General features: G+C 65.2%; 1 protein-coding gene across 3 annotated transcripts in view; it reads right to left on the bottom strand.

Annotated features, from left to right (window-relative positions):
• Positions 1-23,395, bottom strand: part of GPSM1 (G protein signaling modulator 1) — a 31,473-nt gene extending 8,078 nt beyond the window's left edge. For 2 of the 3 annotated variants that reach the window (XM_003911087.4, XM_031654714.1), the window contains exons 1-11: positions 23,120-23,395; positions 16,089-16,310; positions 14,902-15,037; positions 13,942-14,093; positions 13,450-13,573; positions 13,050-13,165; positions 12,305-12,460; positions 11,199-11,307; positions 10,032-10,155; positions 2,297-2,367; positions 1,309-1,485 (exon numbers count right to left, since the gene is read on the bottom strand). In XM_003911087.4, the coding sequence (XP_003911136.2) occupies positions 1,309-1,485; positions 2,297-2,367; positions 10,032-10,155; positions 11,199-11,307; positions 12,305-12,460; positions 13,050-13,165; positions 13,450-13,573; positions 13,942-14,093; positions 14,902-15,037; positions 16,089-16,310; positions 23,120-23,187 (1,455 nt within the window). In that variant the 5' untranslated portion in view covers positions 23,188-23,395. Of the gene's footprint in view, positions 1-1,308; positions 1,486-2,296; positions 2,368-8,170; positions 9,038-10,031; positions 10,156-11,198; positions 11,308-12,304; positions 12,461-13,049; positions 13,166-13,449; positions 13,574-13,941; positions 14,094-14,901; positions 15,038-16,088; positions 16,311-23,119 lie in introns of those variants that run through there. The other variant, XM_009187853.4, reaches the window with a different exon arrangement.
• Positions 23,396-25,000: the final 1,605 nt, after the last annotated feature.

Here is a 25,000-nt window from a genome sequence, read left to right as displayed (position 1 = left end):
ACCAACCAGCTCCCCCGTGGCTGGAGTGGCCCTGGCACAGCTGACACCTGCCAGGCACAGGCCCGGCCTGTCCCCCGTCATCCCCGAGTCTGACCACCGGTCTGTCTGTCCCCCGTCGGTCCACCGTCCCCGAGTCTGACCACCGGTCTGTCTGTCCCCCGTCTGTCCGCCATCCCCGAGTCTGACCACCGGTCTGTCTGTCCCCGTCCGTCCACCCATACACTTGGCAGTCATTGCAACTGCCCCACCCCTCCCTCCACCTGTGTGTGCCGCAGCAATGCCGGGGGGCTCCTGGCTAGGCCTGAGGACCCGGGCGGCCCCCAGGCTGCACTGCTGCTGCTTGCTGGGCTGTGACCCTCTGCTCCACTCATGACCCTGAGCCCAGGTGGGGTTGGGCAGGGTGGGGCCTCCCAGCCCCTGACCAGGAGGAACCCTGGGTGGACCTAGCCCCTTGCTGTCCCCTTACCAGGGGCTCGGCAGCCATGCAAAGGCCACTCAGCTGCATCCCCTCCACGACCCCACTCACCATCAGTCCTGCCCCGGCCACTGCACCGACAAGGAGAGGCCCCAGCACCTTGGCCTGGCAGGAGCTGCAGGTGCTTCCACACCAGGGCCTGACCATGGGCGTGGCTTCAGGGCTTCCCACCTGCCCCTTGGGTGCCCCTCAGGCCCCTCAGCTCAGGGACCCCCACCAGGTGTCAGAGATCCCAGGATTCCCCCAGGGATTACATTGGCTTCGTCCACCCCTCCGAGGCCCTGCTAGGATACACAGGCTTGACCTCACTGGCCAGAGCCTCCAAGAGCCACCTCAGGAAGGGGTACCCCATCAGGGCATCTGTGCAGCCCAGCTCTCACAGTGGGGGCAGCCAGTCTCTTTCAGGGACACGCTCCTGGGACTAGCGGCTGGGTCTGGAGGGTTCCAACGAAGGAGGCCGGGGGCTGGGGTCAGAGACAGAGGCCACCTGAAGGCTTGGAAGAGCCAGCCCCCAACTGGTGAACGAGATGGAAACTGGGGCCCAAAGAGAGGCGGGGCCTTCCCTGCAGAAGAGCCCAGCCCAGAGTGCCCAAGGGGCTCCTCGGTGGCCAGGGCCTCTGAGGCCGGGTGCGACCACAATGCTGAACCCTCAGCCCTGCCCAGAGCCCCCGCTGGGGTTCCCAGGACAGCACTGCACCAGGTGCACCACGGAGGGACCCCTGCCTCCCCGGAGTGCCCGGGCCTGGCCCGGCCTGTTGGCTGGCAGTGGAGTTGGGGCGCTGTTGCCAAGCTCTCCTCCCTCTCGGCCTGGCTCTGCTGTCAAAGATGCCTACCGTACGCGGCACATGCACCCGGACGTCGGCGCTGTCCAGCGGGGAGTGGCTGCCCTCCCGGGGCCTCCTCTCAGCGTCCGGGCCTTCCTGGTACTTCCTGCTCCTCACGGGGATGGGGAGCGAGTCCCTGCTGGGCCCCCGCCAGTCCCCTGCGTGGTGGCTGTCTCCATTCTGCTCCTGGGGGGGGGGGTAAGGCTGTGCATGTCCTGGGCGATTGTGAACCAATGTCCCCATCCCAGGACCCTGAAGGGAAGGCCGCCTCCATTTCATGGACGCGCACAGTAGGTACTCAGTCCCCAGGGAGGAGGAGAGGACTGGGGCTGTGGGGCCTTGGCTGGGGCCGGGAGAGGCAGGGTGGGGCACTTGAGGGCCAGTGACCCCCGTGAATGTTGGCCAGCCTACACTGACAATGACAGTGACTATGGGCGTCTTTGGGCCTTGTCCCCACAGCAGAACCCTGACGGCCATCCACAACTGAACACAGGCCGCACCAGAGGAACCAGAGGAACCAGAGGCTCAGAGAGGTCAGGCTGCCAGCCCAGGCCACACAGCACCCACTGCCGGCAGGCACAGACTCAGTCCAGGGCCCTACGCCAAGCAGCCCCCGAATCTGTCCGTCTGTGTTTGCTGAACCCCAGCCGGCGTCTGCACCTGGAGCAGCTGTCCCCACTTTGGGTGCAGAGTCTGAGAGGGTAGGGAGCAGGCAGGAGTGGGTGTCCCTGTCTGTGGGTCCGAGGGTGCAGTGACATAGCGGCTGGGTGAAGCATGGGGGCCTGAAATGTGTGAGGACCACGCCTCGCCTGGGGCGCAGCTGGCCTGACGCTGAGGGACATGGGTGAGCAGGTGGCAGATGGGCCTGTGCAGGAGGGTACATTTATCCCCCAGCAGACGGGCTGAGGTGGGTGGCGGTGGCTCTGCCTCATTAACCCCGGTGCCCGTGCTCTGGCAGCGGCTATGCTGACATCGGCCCCATGTGTCCCTGGCTCACCCGCTCCAGGGGGAGTCTCAGCAGGTCCCAGGTCTCCGTGCTCAGCCTCTGCGTCCTCTTGGGTCTGGCTCCTGAGGACAGAGGGACCCGGTCAGCCTGCACCCCCCGGCACCTCGCACCGGGTGGGCCAGGCCACAGTCTCTGGGGGGCCCAGGACCAACCGGGCCGTGGCTTTGTGACAGCCAGCCCCCCTTGTGGAGGCGAGTGCCATGTCTGAGTGTCCTCTGCATCTCCCCGACTGTACTGTCAGTCAAAGGGGACGGGCGTCGAGACGGGGCGCACCCTGGGTGGGGCCAGGTGGGTCGGGCTTTGGCTCCCCCGTCCTGGAAGGGCCTGGCTCTGGACAGGCCTCTCCCCGCCCACGCACAGGGCCTCCCGGCATCAACTCCTGCTGCTCCTCCTGCCTGGACCCCTTTCCGGTGGCCCCTGTGGCCCTCGGCCACCTCTGTGAGGCCACCCAATCCCCCTCCTGAGGGTGCGTCATGCTGTGCCCCAGAGGCAGGTGGGGTGGGCCTCTGGGTCCACCCCCAGCTCACTGCGGCAGTCCAGGCCAGGGTCGGGGAGGCAAAGGCCTCAGATGAGTCCCCCAGACCAGCTCTGCCGTGGGACCTTCCCCAGGCTCCTGTCCATCCCTCCTGGCCCTGGGCTCACCCTACTGGCCGTGTCTCCACCCAAGGGACCCCCATCTCCTCTAGCCGCAGTGGGGTGGTGGGGCGCGGCTGCCTGACCCAACCCTGGCCAGATACAGACTCAGTGGAGCCACCAGTGCCTGTCCTGGGCCCCCCGGCAGCCCCACAGCCAGGCCTACCTCCAAGCCTCTGTCCTAACACGGCCCAGGCAGAGGCGGGTGTCACTCAGCCCTGAGGGGTCCGAAAGGATTTGGGAGTTTGGGAGAGTGGCCCTACCTCAGTCCAGCCGTTCCCGGAGCACTGACAGGGACCCAGATCCAGGACACAACAGACCTGGCAGACCAGAAATGAGGTGGCCAACGGAAAAATGGGATGGAATCCGGGATGTGGGGAACGTCCCCAACCAGGCGAGAAGCGCTGTGGGAAGGCCTGATGCCGTGGCTGAGAGCCAGGGTCTGCGGGCGCTTCCCTGAGGAGGTGGTGGGATGGACAGGGGCACGGCCACTGTGGAAAAGGTAGCAGAATGTTCCAGGCAGAGGGGACGACGACGGAACGAGGCTGGCACTGAGGACCCTGTCTCTGCTGTCCCAACGCCCGGCACATCTCCAGGGCGTCTCTCGCAGCTGTGAGGACCCCAGCCCTCCTCCCCCCACTCACCCACAGCTCCCACACCCCCATGCCCACCCTTACCCAGTCTTCCTGGGAACCAAGTGTCCCTCCACCCACAGACACGCTGGACACGGGCTGTGCCCAGGGGCCCTGCGCACACCCGGTGTGCGTCCGAGGGCGGGGCCAGAGCCAGCCCTGGCATCAGTGGGCACTCTGAGAATCCAGTCCTGGCACCTCCAGACCAGCAGACTTGGCCCCATTACTACGCCTCGGAGCTCAGTGCCCTCCTCATCAGACTGGGCCGGCAGGGATGGGCTGGGTGGGGCAGTGCCCCTCTGTGCTCATCCCCCGAGGAGCTCAGCTCCTAAAGCGAAGCTGCTTGGTGGCTGCCTGCACCAGGCAGACGTGGAGGGCAGGCCCAGACACCCCCTTACCCCGTCCAGGCCCTACTGCATCAGGGGGCACAGCCACCAGGGCTGGGGCACTCGTCAAAGTTAGCATGAATGGCCACGCAGGGTGCCGGAGCCTCAGGTGCACCTGGACCCCACCGTTAGCCCTGGGTTCTGGGCCCTGCCGGGGAACACAACATCCACAGATGGAGAGAGCCAGCTCAGGCGGCCAGTCACTCAGTCATTTCAGGCACTGGACCGCACACACAGCCCCTCCCAGCCTCATCTGCACAGCTGGGTCACTCAGCCAACATCCCCCTGACCCCAGCCTCAGCGTGGCCCTGATTTAAATATGAGCCTGGCCCCGACCACGAGGAAGGGAGGAAATGGGCCAGAGTGTCAGGGTCTCTCAGGGTCTCCCTTACAGGCCCACGCTGGGGATGAGAACAGGCCTGGGTCTTGCTGGAGGGCTGCTCTCTGAGCACTGTGCCACCGAATGGAATCCAAGCCTCCACCCCGCACTGGGAAGGGGATCCTGCCCCCACTTAGTGAACGGCAGCGATGAGGATGCGCTGGGGGCTTCAGACGGCCAAGAAGGCGCCTGGCAGACAGCGAGGTGCTACCTATGGGGCACACAGGAGCCTCTGGCCAGGCCTGGCTGCTATAGAAGCCCCTTCCCAAGCCTGTCCATGTGACCTGTTTAAACAGCAAGCATTCTAAATGCGGCAGGGGGAAGGGGACAGGAGCAGAGGGAGCCGAGGACTTGGGGGCCCAGGCTGTCCTCCACCTCCAGCCCGCTGGCCCCAGACCAGCCCACGGCGAATGCCTAGGGCTTCATGAGAGCTGGGCAGGGACTGGGAGCTGGCCGAGTATGGGCTGTGCACTTCCCTGGCCTGGCCTCCGGGCTCCGAGGACACACCCTGAGCTCCTGCTCTCCAGAGGCCTGAGATGGAAACGTGTGCAGCCAGAGGCTCACCTGGGGCCCATCAGGGCCTGAGCAGGACGCTGGGACCTGGGGCCGTCCACTGCGCCTCCCACTCGAAACACGAACGCCCCAGGCAGGGCTCCCAGCCCCGCCCTGTGGTCACAGTGGTCAGTGGGATCAAGGTTAGCTTTGGCACATTCAGGATCTGGCCAGGCACTGAAGTGGAGCCGCCCCAGCCTCGGGTGGTGCAGCCTGAATGGGACAGAATGGGGCTGGGGCCGGTGTCCTGTTCTCTGAAGGGCTGCCAGCTGCCCACCCCCACCCAGATTAGCAAGGTCACTCTGAGGACAGCTCCTGACCCCACACAGTTCGGGGTCTGCTCCCCACACCATGGAAATGACAGAGGGGCACGTCTGCTGGGGCAGTCCCTTCACTTACCACACCCAGCGAGAGCCCCGCTCCATCTCCCAGTGTGTACTCCCTGAGAGCCTGGCTCTCCCTCCGCTGCCCCCCAATGCCACGGGGGCCTGACTTGGTTTCCCCAATGCATCCTCCGGGTCCTGGGTCCAGCACAGCTGCTTCTGCCAGGCCTGGCCCTCCACCAGGACGCTGCATGGATGGGCCCTGGCTGGAGCAGTGGCTGAAATGCCCTTCTGAGACACAGCCAGCGTCTGGCTCCATGGCGGGCGCCCTCATAGCCAGGCACGGACGGTGAGCGGAAGGCCCGCTGCGCCCGGCTCAATGCATCCTCTGTCTGCAGAGTCGGCCGAGGCGTTGAGTGTGAGTCCAGCGCCCTTGGCTGAGCTGTCCAGACAGGCCCGGCCCACTGGCTTGGCTTCCTGTCTCTCCCGCCTACGAGCGCAACGTTTGGAAACTTCTCCCAGCACCGCCCCAGGGCCACCCGACGCTGACCGTCACACTGTCGTCATTTCTGTCCTCACCCAGCTCGACAATGTGCCATGGCCGACTCAAGCCCCCCGAGCATCTCAGTGCCCCCTGTGCCTGCCTGACCCCTCAGGGCAGCACCCCCCTGCCGGCTTGGCTCAGACCTCAACAACTCCGATTTTCAGCTGCCCACTGTTCCTTTACACCCACCTCTGGTCTGAAATCCAGGCAGTCCCTGCCTCACTGCAGACCCAGAGTCCCACCCCTCCTCACTTCCCTGCAGCCGGATCACCTGCCCCTCACCTGCCTGCTGCCCCAGCCTTGCCCCTAAGTCCCCTCTCCAAGAAAGGGGGTGGTAAGGGCTGGCGTAGGCCTTGCCCCTCCTCTGCTGGGTCCTAAGGGCCCCGCCCCACTGGAGACGGGATCTCACACAAGGGCCCACAAGGCCCTCCCTTCTTCAGCCAAGGCCCTCTCCTTGTTCTATCAGCTCCAGACAGTCTCCCCGCTGTCCCTCCTCCCACCAGGCTGGCCCCTGCCTCAGGCCCTTTGCACAAGCTGTTCCCTCTGCCCAGACTGCTGTTCCTCCGTCTAAGCTTGCGGCTCACTTCTCTCTGACCTCCAGTCTTTGCTGGAGTGTCATCATCAAAGCCCTAACTCCCCATGGGATGGTGTTAGGAGGTCCTGAGGTTTACAGGAGGTCATGAGGATGGGGCCCCATAATAACGAGTGGCCTTAGGAGAAGCCACCAGTGTTCTCAAGCTCCCCCTTCTTCCTCCCTCTCTCTGCTATGTGAGGACACAGCGAGAAAGTGCCGTCTGCCAGTCAGGAAGAGGACCCTCGCCAGCGCCCAAGCACATGGCACCCCAACCCTGGCCTTCTGGCCTCCAGAGCCGTGAGGAGGAAACGTCTACTGCTGCTGCCCCGGCCTGCGGTGCTTTGTGAGGGCAGTCGGAACGGACCACGACGGTCACCTCCTGAAGCTGCTGCAGCCTGCCTCCTCTGTTCCCTGTTCCTATCCACACCTCCCCTGCTGGGCTTTTCTTTCTCCCAAAGCTCATCCCATGTGGCTCACTCCCGGGCTGCCCTTTCCTCACCTATCGGTTCCCTGGACGCAGCTCAGCGGTCTCGGTACCAGTGAGGGCCCCAGCAGTGCCTGGCACACGGCAGGGGCCTGGTGACCGAGCGGCGGGCATTTACTGTGTATCTGCTGCGTGCAGGACCCTGTGTGCCATTTCTCACACACTGTCCCCTCTGAGCCCTCTTAGGCACATGGACGGAGGGTGCATCCTCCATCCCTGCGACTGCCCAAGGGCCACTGGGCTGCTGGAACAGGAGGACCGTGCTGCAGTCACGCCTGCCTCGCCCACCCAGGGCCCGAACGTAACAGGTTTCTGGGCTCTCAGGCTTGCTGGCCTCTCACCCCTGCCAAGCTCTGTTCCCAGCACTATTGGTGGGTCTGTTTCCTAGATGGGGACACTGAGGCACAAGTGGGTCAAGTCACAATCAGCTGGCCAGGGCGGGACCCCACAGCCTAAACTGCAGGGGATATCATGCCATGCACATCCCTGACCCCAAGGCCACCTGTCGGGACATTCAGGGGACTTCTCCCAGGGAGGCTGATGGCATGCTCCCCCGGGAACTCCTGTGTACCATGCTCACGACGCCCTGAGCAGGGCCCAGAGGGTGAAGGGTTGTGGAGCACGGTCAGCAGGGCCGAGGGCAGTCGCACACCCTGTGGGACAGGCAGGGCCATCGGAGACGGGCCACGGGCAGGGGGAGGTCCTGTAGGGCTCAGGGCTGGCTCCCTCCTCCTAACATGCCAATTATGCTGCCCGCACCAAGAGCGGCAGCAGAAACTCCCTCGTGCCTGGCACCCTTGCTGGGGTGGGGGATAGGGCAGCCCAGGAGCAAGTGTGGGAGGCCCGGGCCTGTGCCCTCTGGCCAGGGAGGCGGGGGCTGGTTGCCGTCAGGGTCTCATAGAGGCCACACACCCAGAGAAGCTGGACAAGGGCAGCAGCTGGCAGGGAGGTGTCCCCCAGACACACGTCTGGGGCTTCTCTGCTGGCTGGGGAGGGGCCGGCAGAGGGCGGTGAGATTAATACGCTGACTAAGCCGCGTCAAGGTTCTTTGTCTTCCAGCCGCACCTTAAGTCTCCTCGTGTTTATCAACTGGGCACCAAACCCACCAGCCTCTGCCACGCCCACCGCCCATGGACACGCCCACAACAGCAAGGCCACTCCCCACCACGTCCCCGGCGAGCTGAAGCCCCGCCCCCAGGCGACTTCCTCCTCCCCGCCCCCGCCCCGCCCACACCCCGCTGGGCAGAGCCCTCCTGTGCCCCCGGCCCCCGGCGCCCCCTCCGCACGGGCCAGGCTCTAGCGTGGCTCTGCACCCCACTTCCCTCCTTCTGCTCGCAGATCCACCCCGCGTTCCGCACCTGCAGAATGGGGAGGCTGCGTGGGTCCTTCCGTGGCGCCCCAAACCCGCAGCGCCGAGTCCAGACTTCCGGCCTCAAGGCTCTGTCCCTGCCAGGCTCAGCTGAACGGGGGTCTCCCCCAGGGCCGCCCAGACTCTAGGGGTGCAGCCTGCCTCCCGCAGCGGCATCGGGGCGGCGGCCCCAGACAGGCTGCAGGGCTGCCCTGGGCAGGGAGGCGGACCCTTCCCCAGCCCTGGGGGAGGAGGCATCGGGCCGGCTGGAAGGGGTCCCGCACTCGGGGAGGCACAGCGGAGCCAGGAGGGACAGAAGCTGCTTTGTTCCAGCGTCCTCCCACTCCGGCCCCCCTTTTCCTTGGCTCCAAGAAAGAAAACGTTGGGAGGACCCGGAGCCGCAGCCTCCGCAGAGCTTTTTCAGAGCTGCTCCCAGCCCTGCCCCTAGTTGCTGCTGGGGTCCCAGATGGTGGCAGTGCCGAGCCAGGGACAAAGGAGGGGCACTAGGGGTGCCTCAGGAGCTCTCAGCAGAGCTCCCCACTCTTAAGAAACCCTGGCCACGGGTAGATATAGGCCTGGATATCCCGGGGGGCACATTCCAGCCCATCCCCCACCCACCGCCATCGGTAACAGCACCTGGTCCCACGGGCTCGCTGAGGGCCCCAGAGCCTCTGCTCCTTCCTCTGTCCTGGGCCTCTGTGGTGGCTGACATGCACCCCCAATTTCCCAGGAGAGGTCATCGTCAGAAATCCATGAGCACCATGGCACAAAAACCCAGGGGATGGCACTGTGGCTCACACTTATAATCCCATCACTTCGGGAGGCCGAGATGGGAGGATCGCTTGAGGCTGGGAGTTTGACACTGGCCTGGGCAACATAGCGAGGCCCTATCTCTATAAAAACATTTAATTATTAAAAGTAAAATAAGACGGAGGCTGAGGCAGGAGAATGGCGTGAACCCGGGAGGCGGAGCTTGCAGTGAGCCGAGATCGGGCCACTGCAATCCAGCCTGGGCGACAGAGCGAGACTCCGTCTCAAAAAAAAAAAAAAAAAAAAAAAAAGTAAAATAAGAAAAAGAAACTCTGGCAGCCCAGCACCACATCCAAGCCTGGTATTCCCAGCCTGGTCCTCAGCAGGCCTGGGGGGCACCAGGTACGTTCTGGGAGGCAGGCATCCCTTCTCGGGGGCTGGGGCTCAACTCCTGGCAAACTCAAGACCCTCGGGGGTTGGGGACACATGGGTGGGGCAGTTGCTCCCCCTAGACCTGCCCCTCACCCACTGCTAGCCACCTCAGGAAGTCAGCCCAACCTGGCACCACCCCCGGCACCTATTAGTCTATTCGCTTTGTGGGGGATGTTCTGTCCTGTGTGCAGCACTGCTGACCAGCATGGCACAACCAATGGTACATGAATGAGGTCACCACGGTGGCCTCGCCTGGCCTTGGGCCTTGCCTGATTACCGCCCCAGGCACATGGGGCTCCCCCAGCCCAGCCCTCTGGCTGATGCCCTCTTGCCTCCCAGCGGCCCTCTCCCACCTGGGTCTGAGGACAGAAGCCCTCCCTGCACCGAGTGCTCCAGGGGCAGGTGGGGAGTGGAGGCCCCGGAGCAGCCAGCTGGGCAGTAGGTGACCACCTCCTGTCCTTCAGCCAGCAGCCCTGCGGTGCCACCCAGGACGTGGGTGGGAGGGGCTCAGGGTGAACCTCAGGCCTGTGCTGTCCCTGAGGCCAAGAAGAACTGGCTTGCAGGGCCATTTTCTGGCGGCTGCCACCTCAGCCATGCTGGCCCGGCCTCTATCTCACCCCTCCCCAGCTCCCAATCCAGTCTGTGCCTGTGGGGAGCAAGACCCCCCCCCCCACAACCCTGGCACTCACCCTGGGCCTCATAGCCGGCCAGGTCAGGCTTCTCTGAGGCTGCTGGGCTGGTCAGGCGGCCGAGCACCAGCTGCAGCTGTGCCACGTTCATGCGGGCCGTGAGCTCCCCATGGCGGTCCCCGATCTGCAGTGAGCGGGACGGAGCGGGCAGGTGTGGCTGGGGGCCCTGCTGTGGGCTCCAAGGGGACCTCAATGGCCCCCAGTACACCTGTCCCTGACCACCTCAGTGACCTGAACTGGTCGCTGACCCCTGGGCCTGAGGGAACCAGGACTCACTGCGGACCCGGAGGTGGAGTCTGGGGCTCTGTCCCTGGGTGAGGTGGCCCTACAGGTCCTCAACAGCCCCTAGTCCCACCCCAGAGATGCATGGGGTCCCAGGCAGCCAGGCCTGTGCCCTCTGGTGCGCGAGGGGCCTGGCCCCGCCCGGCTGCACCTCTCTCAGCCCTTGTGTGCCGAGGCTCCGTGAGACCCGCCCAGGAACATCCACATTTCTCAGGCACTGTTTGCTTAAGTCAAGCGGAAGAAAGGGTGACACGGCGTGGGGGGCACTGCCACATGGAGCCCTGGAGGGCCCTGGAGGCTGTAGCCTGCACTCAGAGGGACACGGGGGCTGCCTCCTGGCTGCCAGTGGAGAAGCTCTCCAGACGAGGGCTCTGCTGACCTTTGCATGCCCGCCCCTCTCCACCCTCACCTGGGCACCTGCAGGCCTCCCCACCCGGCCACCTCCCACACGGGGCTATGGTGGTCAGTAGGGGCTGGCACCATCTTTAGCATGAACAGACTCAAGGTGTGCAGAGGGAGGTGGCGTGGGAGTGGGTGATGTAAGGACAGGCCAGGAGCCGGGAGGCCCAGAATTCATCTGTGATGTTCCACCCTGACCACAGTAGGAGGGTGCTAATGGACAGAGCCCACAGAGACCCTGTGCAACCTCTCCAAGGAGGAGGAGACGCAGCTGCCCAGGAAAGCACCAGCTGGGGGCTGCGGGAAAACCCCCAGGTGCAGTAGACACCTTGTCACCAGGCCTCAGAAGGACCAGGCGGCTGCAACGGCCCTGAAAGGATGAGGGGCGGCCCAGGCACGCAAACGCTTGCTCGGGACAGAGTGAACCCGGCCCGTCTGGAGTGGGCTGGGCAGTGCCCGGGGCCTCTGGGGGCAGGCCTGGCTCACCTCCTGGGAAATCTGCAGGTGCTTCTTGGCGAAGGTCAGGGCCTGCGCGGGGCGCCCCATGGACACGTAGGCATTTCCCAGGCTCCAGCACGCCCGGCCCTCGCCCACTCTGCCAGAGAGGGAGATGGGATTCATACCCGCCCTCTCCAGGCCTGCCCCCAGCCCCAGCCCCTCCCCTGGTGGTCAGGGCCCCAGCATGACCCTGGCTTCGAGGGTCATCGGGGCCCCCAGGTCCAAGGAGCATAGACCGGAGGGCAGGATAACGCCCCTAGCCGGGACCTCCCACAAATTCTGCCACCTTCAAGAAGAAGACCCGATCAGCTCTGCCTTTTTCATTCCCATTAAAAGAATTAGCGCACAGAGCCCAAGCAACCTGGCCTGTGGCCAGTTCTGCCTTTGTGGGCAGTTTCTGGGCCCTTGGCCTCGCTCGCCCCCTGGCGGCCAGCGAGCCTCCTTCCTTGCACTCCCTTCACCCTCAGAGGCACCCCCAAGTCACTGGGTGAGGGGGTTGCTTTTATGTTGGAGGGAAATGCATCTAACAGGAATGTGATCCTTTTCATGTGGACGATTCAGTGGCATTTTGTCCACTCATGCCGTGCAACCGGCACTTCTGTCTATTCCAGAACATTCTCATCACCACCCCACAAAGGAAAACCCTGGGCCACTTTTAAGCCTCCAGGCATAGCAGCCTTTCAGAAGACCCCTCCTCTCCGCTGCCTGTGAAAGGCCACAGGCCTATGGCTCTGAGCCTCTTTTTCTGGCCACCACTTACCCCAGACCTGCACACAGGACAGTACTTAGGGGCCTGTGGTTTGCCAGCCTGTCTCTGTCCAGAGACTGATATTTACATACATACACAGGTGGTGGGGGTCAACAGGGTGGCGAACTGAGTGATGGGAGGAGGACCCCACCCACTTGTGCCAGGAGTCAGCAGCCAGCCCTGTGTCCACACTGTCTGGCTCAGTCCCCACAGCAGTGCTGCCCTGCCCAGGTCACAGCACGGTCAGTGGCAGAGCAGGGGATGGGACCCAGGCCACCTCGCCTGGGCTGCGGTGATTCAGTCTGTGGGCCGGGCCGGGTCTGCCCACCGCATCCACGCCACGCACCTGTCGGCCAGCTCCTGCGCAATGAGCAGGTGCCGCAGGTGGTACTCGGCCGCACGCTCATAGTCCTGCAGCAGCGTGTACGTGTTGCCCAGGCTATAGCAGGCCTGCGCCTCCACCGCCTGGTCCCTGAGCTGCCGAGACAGTTGCAGCGTCTTCCTGTGAACAGTGGCAAGGTCAGCCCCCAGGAGGAGGGTTCCAGGGTGAGGGGTGGAAGATAAGAATGGGGACGCAGTCTGCCCAGTGGTCCCCTGCCCCGGAATCCCTCTGGGGCCTCTCTGGGGTCCAGCTTCATCCCCACCCTCACATGGCCACAGAGCCGGACTGTTGGCTCCAGGGTGACAGGCGGTCCTGGCAGGCTCTGGCAAGTCGCCTGACTACCCTGAGCCACCACTCCTCCCTGGAGGACCTGGGACTGCTGTGCCCACTGCTCAGGCTGAGATGGGGTTAAGTTTAGGGCTGGGTATAGGACCCAGTGCTGACAGCCGGGCTCCACCCGGCAGGCACTGCTCTGGCTCAGGCCAGGAGGCAGATGGCCCAGACCTCCCATAAGCCGGCTCCCCCACCGCCTGCCTCCTCATGAGCTTTGTCCATCTGCCCTTCCCGGGGCAGCCTAGAACCCCACCTTGACTTCTGGGGAGGGGAGGGGAGGCAGTCAGATTCCCACCTTGGGGCAGGCACCTCCTTGGTGTGGCATCCAGCTCCCCCTGGCCTGCTGTTTCCCTGGGAGATTGTGGGGACCACCTACTTGTAGTACTCAGCAGCCACGTCGAAGCGCCCCAGGAAGACGTGGGCGTTCCCCAGGTTGCTGTAGGCCCTCCTCTCGGCCGCCTTGTCTCCAAACTCCTTAGCAATGGCCAGGCGCTGCGGAGACAGACCCGAGACCAGGCAGCCATGGAGCAGCCCTGGGGCCTGATGTGGGTGGACAGGGGCTGCCTCCCTGCCCAGGTGGCCGGCCGGAGATCTGTGTGTCTGGGGGAGCAGGTAGGAGCCGCAGGACCAAGTGCAGATGAGGCCGGGGCTCGGTGGGGTGCGCCTGCTGCCGAGCCACACCACCCCGCCCTGCTTTCAGGGACCGCCAGAGGGGTGGCTCAGCCCTGCCCCTGCCGCAGCCCGACCCCTCCACCCCATCACCCTGCCCAGCTCACCTCCTTGTGGAAGGTCGTGGCCTCTGTGAAGTTCCCCAGCAAATAGTGGGTGTTGCCCAGGTTACCGTAGGCCCTGCCCTGCGCCGCACGGTCGCCCAGCTCCTTCACCAGGGACAGGTTCCTCCTGGGGGCCGAGTGCCTCTGAGCCATGTACCTCCCAGCCCACGTCCTCACCCACCCCAGGCTAGAAGAGCTGAGCAGTGGCCTCCGTGCGGCCCTCAGGGCCACGCCCTGGAAAGATGGTACCTAGGGTGGGCTCCAGTGTCCTCGAGCTCTGAGGTCTGGGGCTTGGTCAGGTCCCCCCAGTCCCAGACAGGGGCAATCTCAAGGGAGGAGCTTGCAGCTGAGAAAGGGGGGGCTGGGCGGACCTGCTGTCACTGCCCTGGGAGCTGCCGGGAGGTGTGGGCCTGGGGTTGGGGGTCTGGAAGTGTCTGTGGAGCTCAGAAATGCACAGACCAGCCCTGGTCCCAGGGCCGGTCCAGCCCCACTCACTCATAGAACTCGGAGGCCTTGCACAGGGTCTCTCGGACATCGGGCGGCAGGTGCCCGGGGTCCTGCGTGGCATTCGCGGCGTTCCAGGACAGCTGCTTGCCCTTGGCGTGGTACACGTTCCCGATGTTGTAGAGGGCCCTCGCCTCCCCGACCTGCGGGCAGCACGGAGGGTTGGGGGCGTGCCTCCACGGCCCCCCATGGGATGTGCAGAGCCAGCAGGCTGGTGTCCTCACTGTGCCGGCCCTTGACGCAGGGGGCCTTGGGGGCTCCCACTGAGTCACAGACACTAAGGCAGGGGCGGAGGCCTGAGGACGGGAAGCCAGCCTCTGTCCTCCCTCGCCATCCCTCCCTCCTGTGCGGATTGGTGTGGCCAGGGCGCCAGGTCCTCAGCTCTGTCCTCTGATGCCCAAGGCTGAGAGGTCCAGCTGGGACCAGACGCTGCGGCCTCAAGCCCACTCGGCCACCTCCAGCTGGCGTGATGGGGGGCAAGTCACGTCCCTCCAGCCTCAGTTTTCTCGCCTCACAGGGTCACGGAGGGAGGTCAGCAAAGCCTATCTCGGATCCAGCACAAGCGGGGACGGAGCCCCTCTCCCTGCTGTCACCACCACCATCGAACTCGGCCTCCCACTGCTGCAGCCCAGAGCCACCCGCTGCCTCCCGCTGGGCCCCCCGGGGAGTGAGTGACTGGGGGTGTGGACTGATTCAGGGGGAGGTCACTGAGAGGGGCGGCAGAGCTGAGGGTGGAAGATGAGGGCCTGGGCCGCAGTGTCAGCATGGGCTGGGGGGTGCCGCTTTGGGGGCCCACACTGTCCCGAGTCACTTGGGATCTAGGGGACCGACCTCCCTGTCATCCCTCCCGTGAGGAGCTGGATGATGGCGTGTCACCCGCCCGCCCCGACCGGATCTGGACGCAGGCCGGGGCAGGGGTGGGAGGCACCCAGCCCCGGACCAAGCCCCCACCTTGTCTCCCTGCTCTTGGGCGATGCTCAGGTGCCGCTGGCAGCAGACGGCAGCCTCGTCGAAGCGCCCCAGGACCTTGAGTGTGTTCCCCAGGTTTCCGCTGGCCTTGGCCTCCCCCATGCGGTCACCGATGGTCCTGGACGGCAGGGAGCAGTGAGGGGCCAGGCTGAGGACTGGTCAGGCCCCTGGGCCGGGGGACGCTGAGCATGGGGTGGGGTAGCTGGGCCTCAGGGACTAGTGTGGAGTGGACAGGAGCCTGTGTCCCCTGAGGTGATGCTGGGCAAGTGAGGCCTGAGGAGAGCCCTGGGTGTGGGCTCTGCTGGGCTGGGTCTGGGGCACAGGATCCTGCCCATCATCACACAGGCTGCAGAGGTGCCAGGGGCTATACACAGGACCTCAGGCCTGGGCCTGGGGCAGGGGGCTGGGGTCTGCAGCTGTTAGGGTCCGGGGAGGATTTGGGGGGCCTGATAGTGGAGAACTAACTTCCTGCTAACTCATTCGGGGGACATTTGCTGCATGCCCACCAGACACTGGGCTGGGTGCTGAGGAGCAAGTGTGAGCTCACTGGCCAGTGTGGGAGGGTTGCTCCAAGAAGCTCTGCCCTGCTGGGAGGTCAGGGCGGCTGCAGGGCTGAGGAGGAGGGCGCTGGGCAGGGCTGAGGCAAGGGAATCGTGCTCCTGCAAAGCATGGTCTGGGGGCTGGACCCGACTGGAGACCCCAAGACCCCAAGAAGCGGTGGGGAGTGAGTTGGGGAGACTGGGGAGTGGATGACGCCGGGCAGGAAGGAGGCTGTGAGTGGAAGCTTGGGGTCCATGGGAAAGCAGGGACTGCCCCCAGGGCAGGACCACACCTCACTGAGCAGTGGCCGGGAGTGGGCCTGGGGCTCGGGGCCAGGGAAAGGGTGGCCCTCTGAGCCACACAGGATCACAGACGGGCCACGCATAGTCATGAGTGCTCACACACAGCATGCGGGTCACGGCCCAGGCTCTCGAAAGCAGACACACAGACCCACTCACGCCTGTCAGCTGAAACCTGGCTCCCTGCGGGGGTCCCGGAGCCCTGGCTGCCCTCCAGATGAGGCCTTCCCCACTGCGTTCCCTTACACTCTGCTCGCCCTGTCCCCCTCTTCAAACTGTAACTGCTGAGGACAGGAAGTGTCCACCCGCCAGCAGGGCCGCCCCACTCACCGTGCCAGCAGGAGGTCGTGCTTGTGGTACTCCAGCGCCCGGCCGTGCTCCTTCAGGTAGAAGTAGGCGTTGCCCAGCTGGCTGTAGATGGCACTCAGTGTCTTCAAGTCCTCGGTGCCCACCTGCACGGCAGCCTCAAAGAAGGCCACGCCTGCCTTGAAGTCGCCCGCCTTGCACAGACGCTCGCCCTCCAGCGCCAGCTCCAGGCACGATGCCTCCATCCTGGGCAGAGGAACTTGGTGTCATGGCCCACTCCTGGCAAGGTCGCCCCGGTGCCCGGGCACCTCTGTGGCTTCACTACAGAGGACGCCCCTGTGTGGGCTGGGGTCCACGCCACATCTGTGCTCACAGACCTAAGTGTCTCTTTGGGGTACAGGCCCGGAGCACGTGTGGGGCTCAAGGGCACCCCGGCCAGCACGCCTCTGCCAACACCTCCTGTCCACCCCTTATGTGGCCAATGTCAGGAACACCACGGGGACAAAGGTGTGACTTGCCGGAGTCTGTGACTCCAGCAAATCCTCAGGCCCAGGGGCCGGTGCTGGAGGGGGCACGGCCCCCATACCTTACCTTCACCCAAATCCCAGCAGTACGGGCTGCAGGGACCAGGTACCCTTGCCATCCTCCTGAGCAACCACGGCTGCTAGGAGAGGCCCCCCCAATTCCCACCAAGAACAACTGAGGCTCCCAGACAGTAGTGGGGACTGGTGAAGGCCACATGGGGGTCGAGTGGGGTGGGGATCTGATCTCAGCCCCTTCCCCACCCCCAGCTCTCCCAGCCGGGGCCTGGGGATTCAGTCAGCCTCCAAGCCTCCAGGGGAGACCGTGCTGGGGAGGTGTGGCTGACGGTTAGCCAGTGCCAGCCTCTGTCCTCCTGGTCTCCCACCCACAGAGCTAAGCACTCGCCACTGACCGCCAGGACGGGCCTGAGAACCCGCTGTTCCCACGTGCTGCCCACCACCCCCCACGCTGCTGTGGGAAGATGCGGATGGCGCCCCGTCCCCAGATGAACTCCACCCTGTGAGCGGTGCCCAACCCCAAGGACCAGTGCCTCTGCTGAACACCAATGCCCTGGCTGGCCCTGGGTCCCCCACCTTCGAGCAGGGACTTCAGAGAAGAAACCCCTCACCCTGGGCCCTGCACAACCCCCAAGGACCCTGTCAGCTGCCACCCTAGCCCTGCTCACCGAGGGACCTCACCCTGGGCCTTGGGGAGCTGCCCTCGGCACTCAGCTGCCAGGGAGGAGTGTGGGGGTCACTCCATGGCTGCCCAGCTCCGCACCTCTCTGCTGCCTGCCCAGGGGCTGGGTGTCCTCCTCCATCCTACTCTTACAGGTCATATGGGCCTCAGGCTGCCACGCTGCCCTGGGTGAAGGGTTGTGGGGAGAGGGCACACCCAGCAGATGCCATGGGATACCCAGTGTGAGCAGGCGGGCCTCCATCTGCAGGGTGCCCCCGAGGGTCAGAGGGTGAGAGCTACACAAGACTCAGCAAGGGAGCAGCCTGGGGGGGCCCTGGGAGGTGGCAGACACAGCTGGAGCCTGGGAGGGACCTGATTTCAGAGAAGTGGGGGAAGGGCTCAGCCTCGGCTGCTTGCAGGCCAGCCCCATCACTCCTGTTTGCTTTCTGTTGCTTTTATTTTTCTTTTTTAAAACTTATTTTGCTATTACGAATTTTTTTTTTTTTTTGAGACAGAGTATTGCTCTGTCGCCCAGGCTGGGGTGCAGTGGCCCGATCTCGGCTCCCTGCAAGCTCCGCCTCGCGGGTTCCCGCCATTCTCCTGCCTCAGCCTCCTGAGTAGCTGGGTCTACAGGTGCCCGCCACCTCGCCTGGCTAATTTTTTTAATAGAGATGGGGTTTCACTGTGTTAGCCAGGATGGTCTCGATCTCCTGACCTCGTGATCCACCCACCTCGGCCTCCCAAAGTGCAGGGATTACAGGCGTGAGCCACCACGCCTGGCCCTATTACTATTTTTATAGAGACACAGTCTTGCTCTGTTACCCGGGCTGGAGTGCAGTGATGTGATCTTGGTTCACTGCAGCCTCCATCTCCCAGGATCAAGCCATCCTCCTGCCTCAGCCTCCCAAGCATCTGGGACTGCAGGTTTGCACCATCACGCCCAACTTACTTTTTTTTTTTGGTAGAGACGGGGGTCTGACTATGTTGCCCAGGCTGGTCTCAAACTCCTGAGCTCAAGCGATCCTCTCACCTGAGGGCCAGGGCCTCCCACCCACTACCTGCCGGGCACCTCACAGCCACCTCACCCGTCCCTCTGGGAATGGCCATCCGGATGCCACGTGGGTCACAGGAGCCCCGTCGCCATGGCAACCAGTCAAGCCCCATCCTGCGGCCAGCGCCAGGCACTGGGCTTCCTAATTAAGGCCCGTTTGCCCCGCCCAGCCGCTTGTCAAGTGGTCTCACTCGGCTTACTGCCCCCTCCTTCCAGGCAACGTTGGAGGAGAGGGGCTTCAGGCCCGAGGCCTGGGTGTCTGCGGAGCCCAGACGCTGCTGCTCCACAGATCTGATTATGGGAGCCGCCTCCCGCCTCCCTTCCGGCCGGAGACGTAGCATTCGAGGCTCAAGGCAAAGGAGGCTTCTGGCCTGGGAAGGGCCTGGGCCTAAAAGTCAGGGAAGGGTGCACGGATGGGCCTCGGTCATTCTGCACCTCCAGTCTGGGATCCAGGCAATGCAGCCACCAGGTGGGGTGTCCCCTCCACTCATCCCAAGACAGCCTCCAACCACGCCCTGGCACCCACACCCACGTGACCACACCACCCACTGCCCGCCGCACCTCTTCCTCTGCAGGTTTCGCATCTTCTGCACGTAGAGCCACAGCTCCAGGCCCACCGGCAGCAGCAGCGGGCGGGGGCGGGGGGCGCCATACACCACCTTGCACACAGCCTTCTCCGCCAAGCTCAGGGCCAGAGGCAGGCCTTCCACAGCAGGAGATGGCATTGCCAGGCCCCAGGGCCTCCTCCCCCAAGCCAGCCCTCGCCCCACCATGGCCACGGGTCCTGGCGGGTGAGCTGGCCTCAGGCTTCCCTGCCCTCCGACCTCCAGGATGGTGGGTTTAAAGCTCGGCGGGGGACGGCCAGCCCTCCAGCAGGTGCCCGGGGGCCTCCTCAGGCCCTGACGTGGATCAAGGGATCAAGGACGGCTCAGAGGCTGGGTCAGCCTCGTCAGCAGCGGGGCGGGGAGCCCTGGGGTAATCCTGTCCAGCGTGATCCTCTGGGGACTGGGACCAGCGGCATTGCCCTTCTGCCAGTCACCCACCAACTCCTCTGCAAACGTTTATCTAGTTCCCAGCGGAGGCTGCTCTGGCCCAGGACTGGGCTCACTCGGGAGCACCAGAGTATGTGAGTGCCCCCAGCCCAGCACCTCTTCCCCCAGACCTGGCCCGGGCTGGGCAAAGCTGGAATTCTGGGCAGTGGCAGCCCCGGCCCCCTCCCATTTCTCCAGGCCCCTGTGCCTCCTCTGCTCCACCCCGACCCCCCTCTCCGGCCCCCTCCCATTTCTCCAGGCCCCTGTGCCTCCTCTGCTCCACCCCTGACACCCCCGGCCCCCTCCCATTTCTCCAGGCCCCTGTGCTTCCTCTGCTCCACCCCTGACACCCCCCCCGGCCCCCTCCCCAGCCTCCCTGGCACCAGCCCATGGTGCAGGCATGGGGCGGCGGAGGTGGGCTCAGAGTCCTCACCATGCCAGGCCCATGTCCACTGGGCCCTCTGTGCTCTCTCTCACCTGACTGGCCAAGGTGCGAACAGGGGCCCAGATCTAATGGGGTGAAGGCCACGCGGGGCCTGGGGGATGCCGCTCCCCAGGTCATGGGGCTTGGGAGGCATGGACCACGCTCCCCTAGCCTGGCTCCTTTCCTCAAACTTCCCATACCCCCGGCGTCCTTCTCAGCTGGGCTCCCAGCTCCTCCAGCCACCTGTGGCCCATGAGGAGGCTGGAACCCGACAGAGGTGGAGGATTGGCGGGGACGGGTCTGGTCCCTGAGACAGTCACAGGGTCTGAGCAGAGGCAGGAATCCGAGGACAGGTGGGGGTCTTCAGGCCCTGGGTTCTTTCCTCCCCACTCTGAGGCCTTGTGGTCTCAGGGGTCCTACTCAGGCCGGGCCATTTGTCCACCTTCGGGACAGCCTGGCCAAACAGTGGGGCAGGGACCAGAATGCCTCTCCCTTGTCCAGTCCCCGCCAACAGACTGAACCCCCAAACCCTCCATGGTGGCTGGGGTGCCCACCGCCAAGGCCAGCACTGCAGCTCCTACCACCTCCAGCCATGTCCCTCAGTCCCAGCCCTGCTAACAGAATAGGCACCTGCCCCTATTCTGTCACCTACTGCTGGCCCCTGCGCAGATGCTCAAGAGACCCTGCTCACAGCTGGCTCTATCTGCCCCATCCTCCAGTCAGACACCCCCAGGGAAAACCACAGTGACTCCCCTTCAGTGGCGGGGGGGAGAGTGAGGGGCAGGACTGGACTGGAAGCATGGCGGGAGCTGGAATCACTGGAGAGGGTACTGAAGGTCACCCAGCTGTAGGAAGCACCTGCGGTCAGGCTTGCCAGGAATTCCTAGGGCCCGTCGCTGCCCAGTGGCCCACCAGGGATGGTGCCCAGGACGGGGGACAGGGGAGGGATGAAGGACGAAGTGAGGATGGGGGTAGCATGGCCATGTGGCCAGAGAGGTTGTGGGGAGCCCAATCCGCACCTGAGGACGTCCTGTCTGGGAGCTGATGGCTGCTGCTTGGTGGGCACCTCTAACAGGGTCACCCCAAGGTGGGTTGCTGTACTGTCCCCTCCCCGTCCCAGCCCTAGGGAGCACTCAGCTGGCCTTAATGCAGCTGCAAGGCCAGGAGAGGACCACCTAGGGCTTCCCCACTCTCCAGGGCCTCCTCAGCCACCGGCCCATCCCTGTCAGGCCCCTTCACCCCAAAGCCCTGCTCGGGGCCAGGGGGCCCCTGGCAAGTGGGCCAGAGTTCTGAGCATTAACTGTTCCCACCGACCCAGCACCCAGGGCCCCGTCCCCACTGACCCAGCACCCAGGGCCCCTCCGGGGACTTGGTGGGCTCACGGGCACATTCTTGGGCTTCACTCTCAGTGTGTTTTCCAGGCATAGTTCCCCATTTTAAAAGCTGGAACTCCCCTCTCCAGGAAGGAATGTCAGTGTGGGAAGGGGGTAGACGGGGCAGAGGAGACCTTGGGCCAACCCGGAGCTCCATCCACATTGAGGGACCTCGGTACAGCCACATGAGGTGTGCCCAAATGGATTCCACCCACCTCCAGGGCATCCACGTGCCCACTGCCCACGCCAGCAGGTGGGCTGCCCCCAGCATGTGGGTTTCAGAAGACAGGAGTCTTTTCCACGTCTTGCTCTCCAGTCCCAGCATGACAGCAAAGGGCCCTCCCGTCCAGCCCACAGCCTCCACTGGCCCAGGACGCCTCTAGGCATCCATGCCCACCCCCTCTGAAGTCAGCTCTGACCAGGAACCGCCTGCCCAAACCTGGCTGTGGCCATGCGGTGGGGTCCAGACTCCCCGGGGCCCTCATCACAGACCCTGCTGGAAGGCTTGGTGCGCTTCCCCCAAGTCTGGGCCTGGCTCAACCCTGGAGCTCACCTGGACTCCCTGCTTAGGGGGATGCAAGGCTGGGCCGGGGGTCTCTCTGAGTGGTCCCTCTGAGCACTGCCCCTGCCCAGGGCTGGCTCCTGTCTGGCATGCCCCCAGGGGACCCCAGGCTTCCAGCCAGAGCCTGGAAAATGCCCGACTCTGTGGTCAGCTGTGCAGGGCTCACCCAAGGCTGAGGTCCTGGATACCAGTCTCACAGTTCCACACACACAGTCTCTCACAGTCACACACTCACACTCAAACTCACTCCAGCCAGCGCTGCCATCCATCCCCCTCACAGCACAGCTGCCCTGGAGCACATGCGGCTGTGATCAGATCAGCGGAGGAAACCCTTGAAAATCCTTTAGGGTAGACCCCTGGCAGCAGCTGCCAGCAAAACCGCCCTCACGCCCCTCCCCTGCGTGGGGCCCAGGAGCCAGGCTAGGGGCTCAGCGCTCCATCCAGGACGGCACAATGGGGCTGTGTCTGGGACCACAGCACAGAGCAGACCAGAGAGAGCGAGGCCTCTGTCCGCTGCCAGCGCCACCAGTGCCTCCTTTCGGGTGCCCTAGGCAGAGGTTGCTACTTGGCTGGGGCCAGAGACTCCTTGGGGGCCAGGCTAGGCGCCCCCAGGGGTCAGCAGCTGGGACCTCTATCAGGGAGGTCACCAGGTTTTAGGGATGTCCACAGGACCATAGTGTCCGTCACTCTGGGGAGCCAGGCCTGCCTCTGACGGCTACCACCCATTCGCAAGCCCCTGCCTGGACCTCACGCTCCTGTGGCTCTGCCTGAGGCCTGGCACCACCCAGCCTTGCTTGGGGCACCAGGCACCTGCCCGGCTGGGCCCAGGGCACCCCCTAGGGGGACACTGGGAGTCACCAGGCAGGCATGCCACCTGGGGCAGGGCCACCCTGTCATCCCCAACAGGTGTGGGGCACAGGGCCCAGCCACTGGGATCACCCAGGAATGTGCCTGGAGGGCAGGTGCCTTTTCACACAGGTACACACCCACCTGGCTGGCTCCAACCCAGCTGGATCCCAATGGGCTGGTGAGCGCAAGAGCCCCATCCATAGCAGCCAGGTCTCTTTGGCCATGATGCCCCTGAGTGCCCCAGGCATGGCAGGGCCAGGCTTGGGAGAGAAGCTCCCCACGGTGCCCCTGCCAGGTGCCGGGGGAGTGAGGCTGGAGAAGCTGCCCGCCCCGCCTCCGGCCCCCCAACCCCTACCCTTGTCCTCTTGGCTTGGGGGAAAGAGGGCTGCAGGGGACGCCCACGCGGGCCACATGCCTGGCTGGGCTCGGCCTGGAGGGAGGGGCGCGTCCCCAGCCACGCTGCACGCCCGCCGGAGCTGCCTTTGTTCCCGGCTGCAGCCTCCCGCGCGTCCCGGCCTGGCCCGGTCCCGGCCCCAGCCCCGGCCCTGGTCCCGGTCCGTCCTACCTGGAGTAGAGGCGCCTGGCGGCTGGGCCCGGGAGCTCTTCGGCCGCGGGCGGGGCCGGGCCCGCCATGGGTCCGGGGCGCGGGAGCGGGAGCCGGGAGCGCCCCCCGCGCCGTGGCCGTTTGCCCTCTGCCCGCCCTGCTGTCCGCCCTGCTGTCCGCCTGTCCGTCCGCGCCTCGTCCGCCCGTCCTCCCCCGGGGAGGCGCCGAGGAAGTGATGTGCGCGGGGCGCCGCCGCCCCTCCCGCCGCCGTGGCCGTGATGTCACCGCCGCCCGCGCGGGGAGGGGGCGCGGACCGGGCGGCCACCGCCGCGTGCCTCCCTCTGCGGGGGGCGGGGCGGACGCTGGGGGAGGGGCTCCGCGAGGCCGGCAGTCCCAGGGAGGGGGTGGGGGCAGTGGGCCCCAGCCCACCCCACCCCAGGGAGTGCAGGGGAGAGGGCCTGGGCCTGGCCTTGCTGCTGGTCCCCTGGGGACTTGAGGGCCCGCGGGGGTCCCTGGGTCACAGTGCGCCGGTGCTGGCTTCTGGGCTCCTTTCATCCACAGGCTGCCTGGTGAGCCGCCTGCCTCGTCCATGTGGGGAGGGGCTGCTGAGGCCTCCTTGCCTTCCTTGGTGGGCGGACTGCCCCTCGGGGGTCCTCCCCTCCTCTTCTGTGCAGCCCCAGCATGGCTTTGCCCCCTTCTCCAAACTTCCGCCTCTGGCCATGGGGTGCAGGCCGTGGGGATGCTGTCTGCCTGCTTTAGAGAAACCTGGGGCGCTGATGACAAATACAGGCTCTGCTTGGCCTGTGGGATGGTTGGTAAGCCCCCACCTCTGAGACCCTGGGTGGCCACATCCCCCTCCCAAGCTCGCCTGGAATGGGGATGGAGCCTGCTCATTCCTTCCTTCGGGGTGCTGTGCAGGCTTAGGGAGGATGCAGGTAGCACCGTGGGCCGTACTCACTCGGGGTCCCAGGACCCCAGCCCCTACCGCCGCCTCCTCCTCTGAATTCCTGGAGCCCGGTGGGCCTATGTGGCGTGATGTGGCTTCCTCTCCACCCACCCTCAGCTCCTGATGGCTTGAGGGGTCCTGCAGCCAGCCAGGCCCACAGCCGGCCTCACCCGATTCTGTCCTGCCCCCCACCCCATCCTGGGCCTTCCTGGGGTGTCAGGAGACTCCAGGCCGTTGAAAGGCAGCTGTGACCCCGGGTATGACTTGGACAAGTCTGGGAGCAGGAAATGGGCTGCATTCCTTCAGGGCGCCTCCCTGCACCCCAGCACCTCCCTGGGGGAGCTGCCCTGAGGTCAGGAAAGCGCTGCCCTGGCCAGACCCTCAGCAGATGCCGCCCCAGGACAGTCAGCGGCTTCAAGCATGGGAAGGAAAATAAACAGGAGGTTAAAAAGGGGTCTGTTGGCCCCGGGCTGGTTTGTTTTTCTGTGTAAGGGAGGCAGCAGGAATGAGAACCATCTGTGCCCTGGAGCACAGCACAAGCTGCCTGCTGGGCCCACATGCCCTCCCCCAAAGACCGCAGGAGTCGGGCAGGGCCTTGCTCCCTTCCAGCCTGGGCCGAGGCTGCTGGCTGGCAGGGGCAGTGGGGCTAGCTGGGGCACCACCCTCCTTTGCCACAGCCCTGGGCCTGGCTGCGGGCAGCGAACAGGCCTTCGATTCAAGCTCCAACCTTCCGGGCCGGGATGCCTCCTCTGGGCTTCGGGCACCCGAGCCAGCATCATTGTAAGGGCAGGGGCTGCCCGGGGCCCTGCCTGTGCCAGGCCTCAGCTCAGCCCTCTTTCCCCAGACACTGCTGCCATCAGGAGGCCCACAGAGGGTCCCCACCACCACTATGAGCCCCTTGTGGGTCCCCTGGGTTAGTGGTGGGAGGCTGGTGACAAGTGGGGACAAATGACATT

Source organism: Papio anubis, chromosome 13 (assembly GCF_008728515.1).
Source record: "Papio anubis isolate 15944 chromosome 13, Panubis1.0, whole genome shotgun sequence".
Lineage (NCBI taxonomy): Eukaryota > Metazoa > Chordata > Mammalia > Primates > Cercopithecidae > Papio > Papio anubis.
Note: the sequence above shows the minus strand (reverse complement) of the source record. Positions and strands in the feature narration are given on the sequence as shown.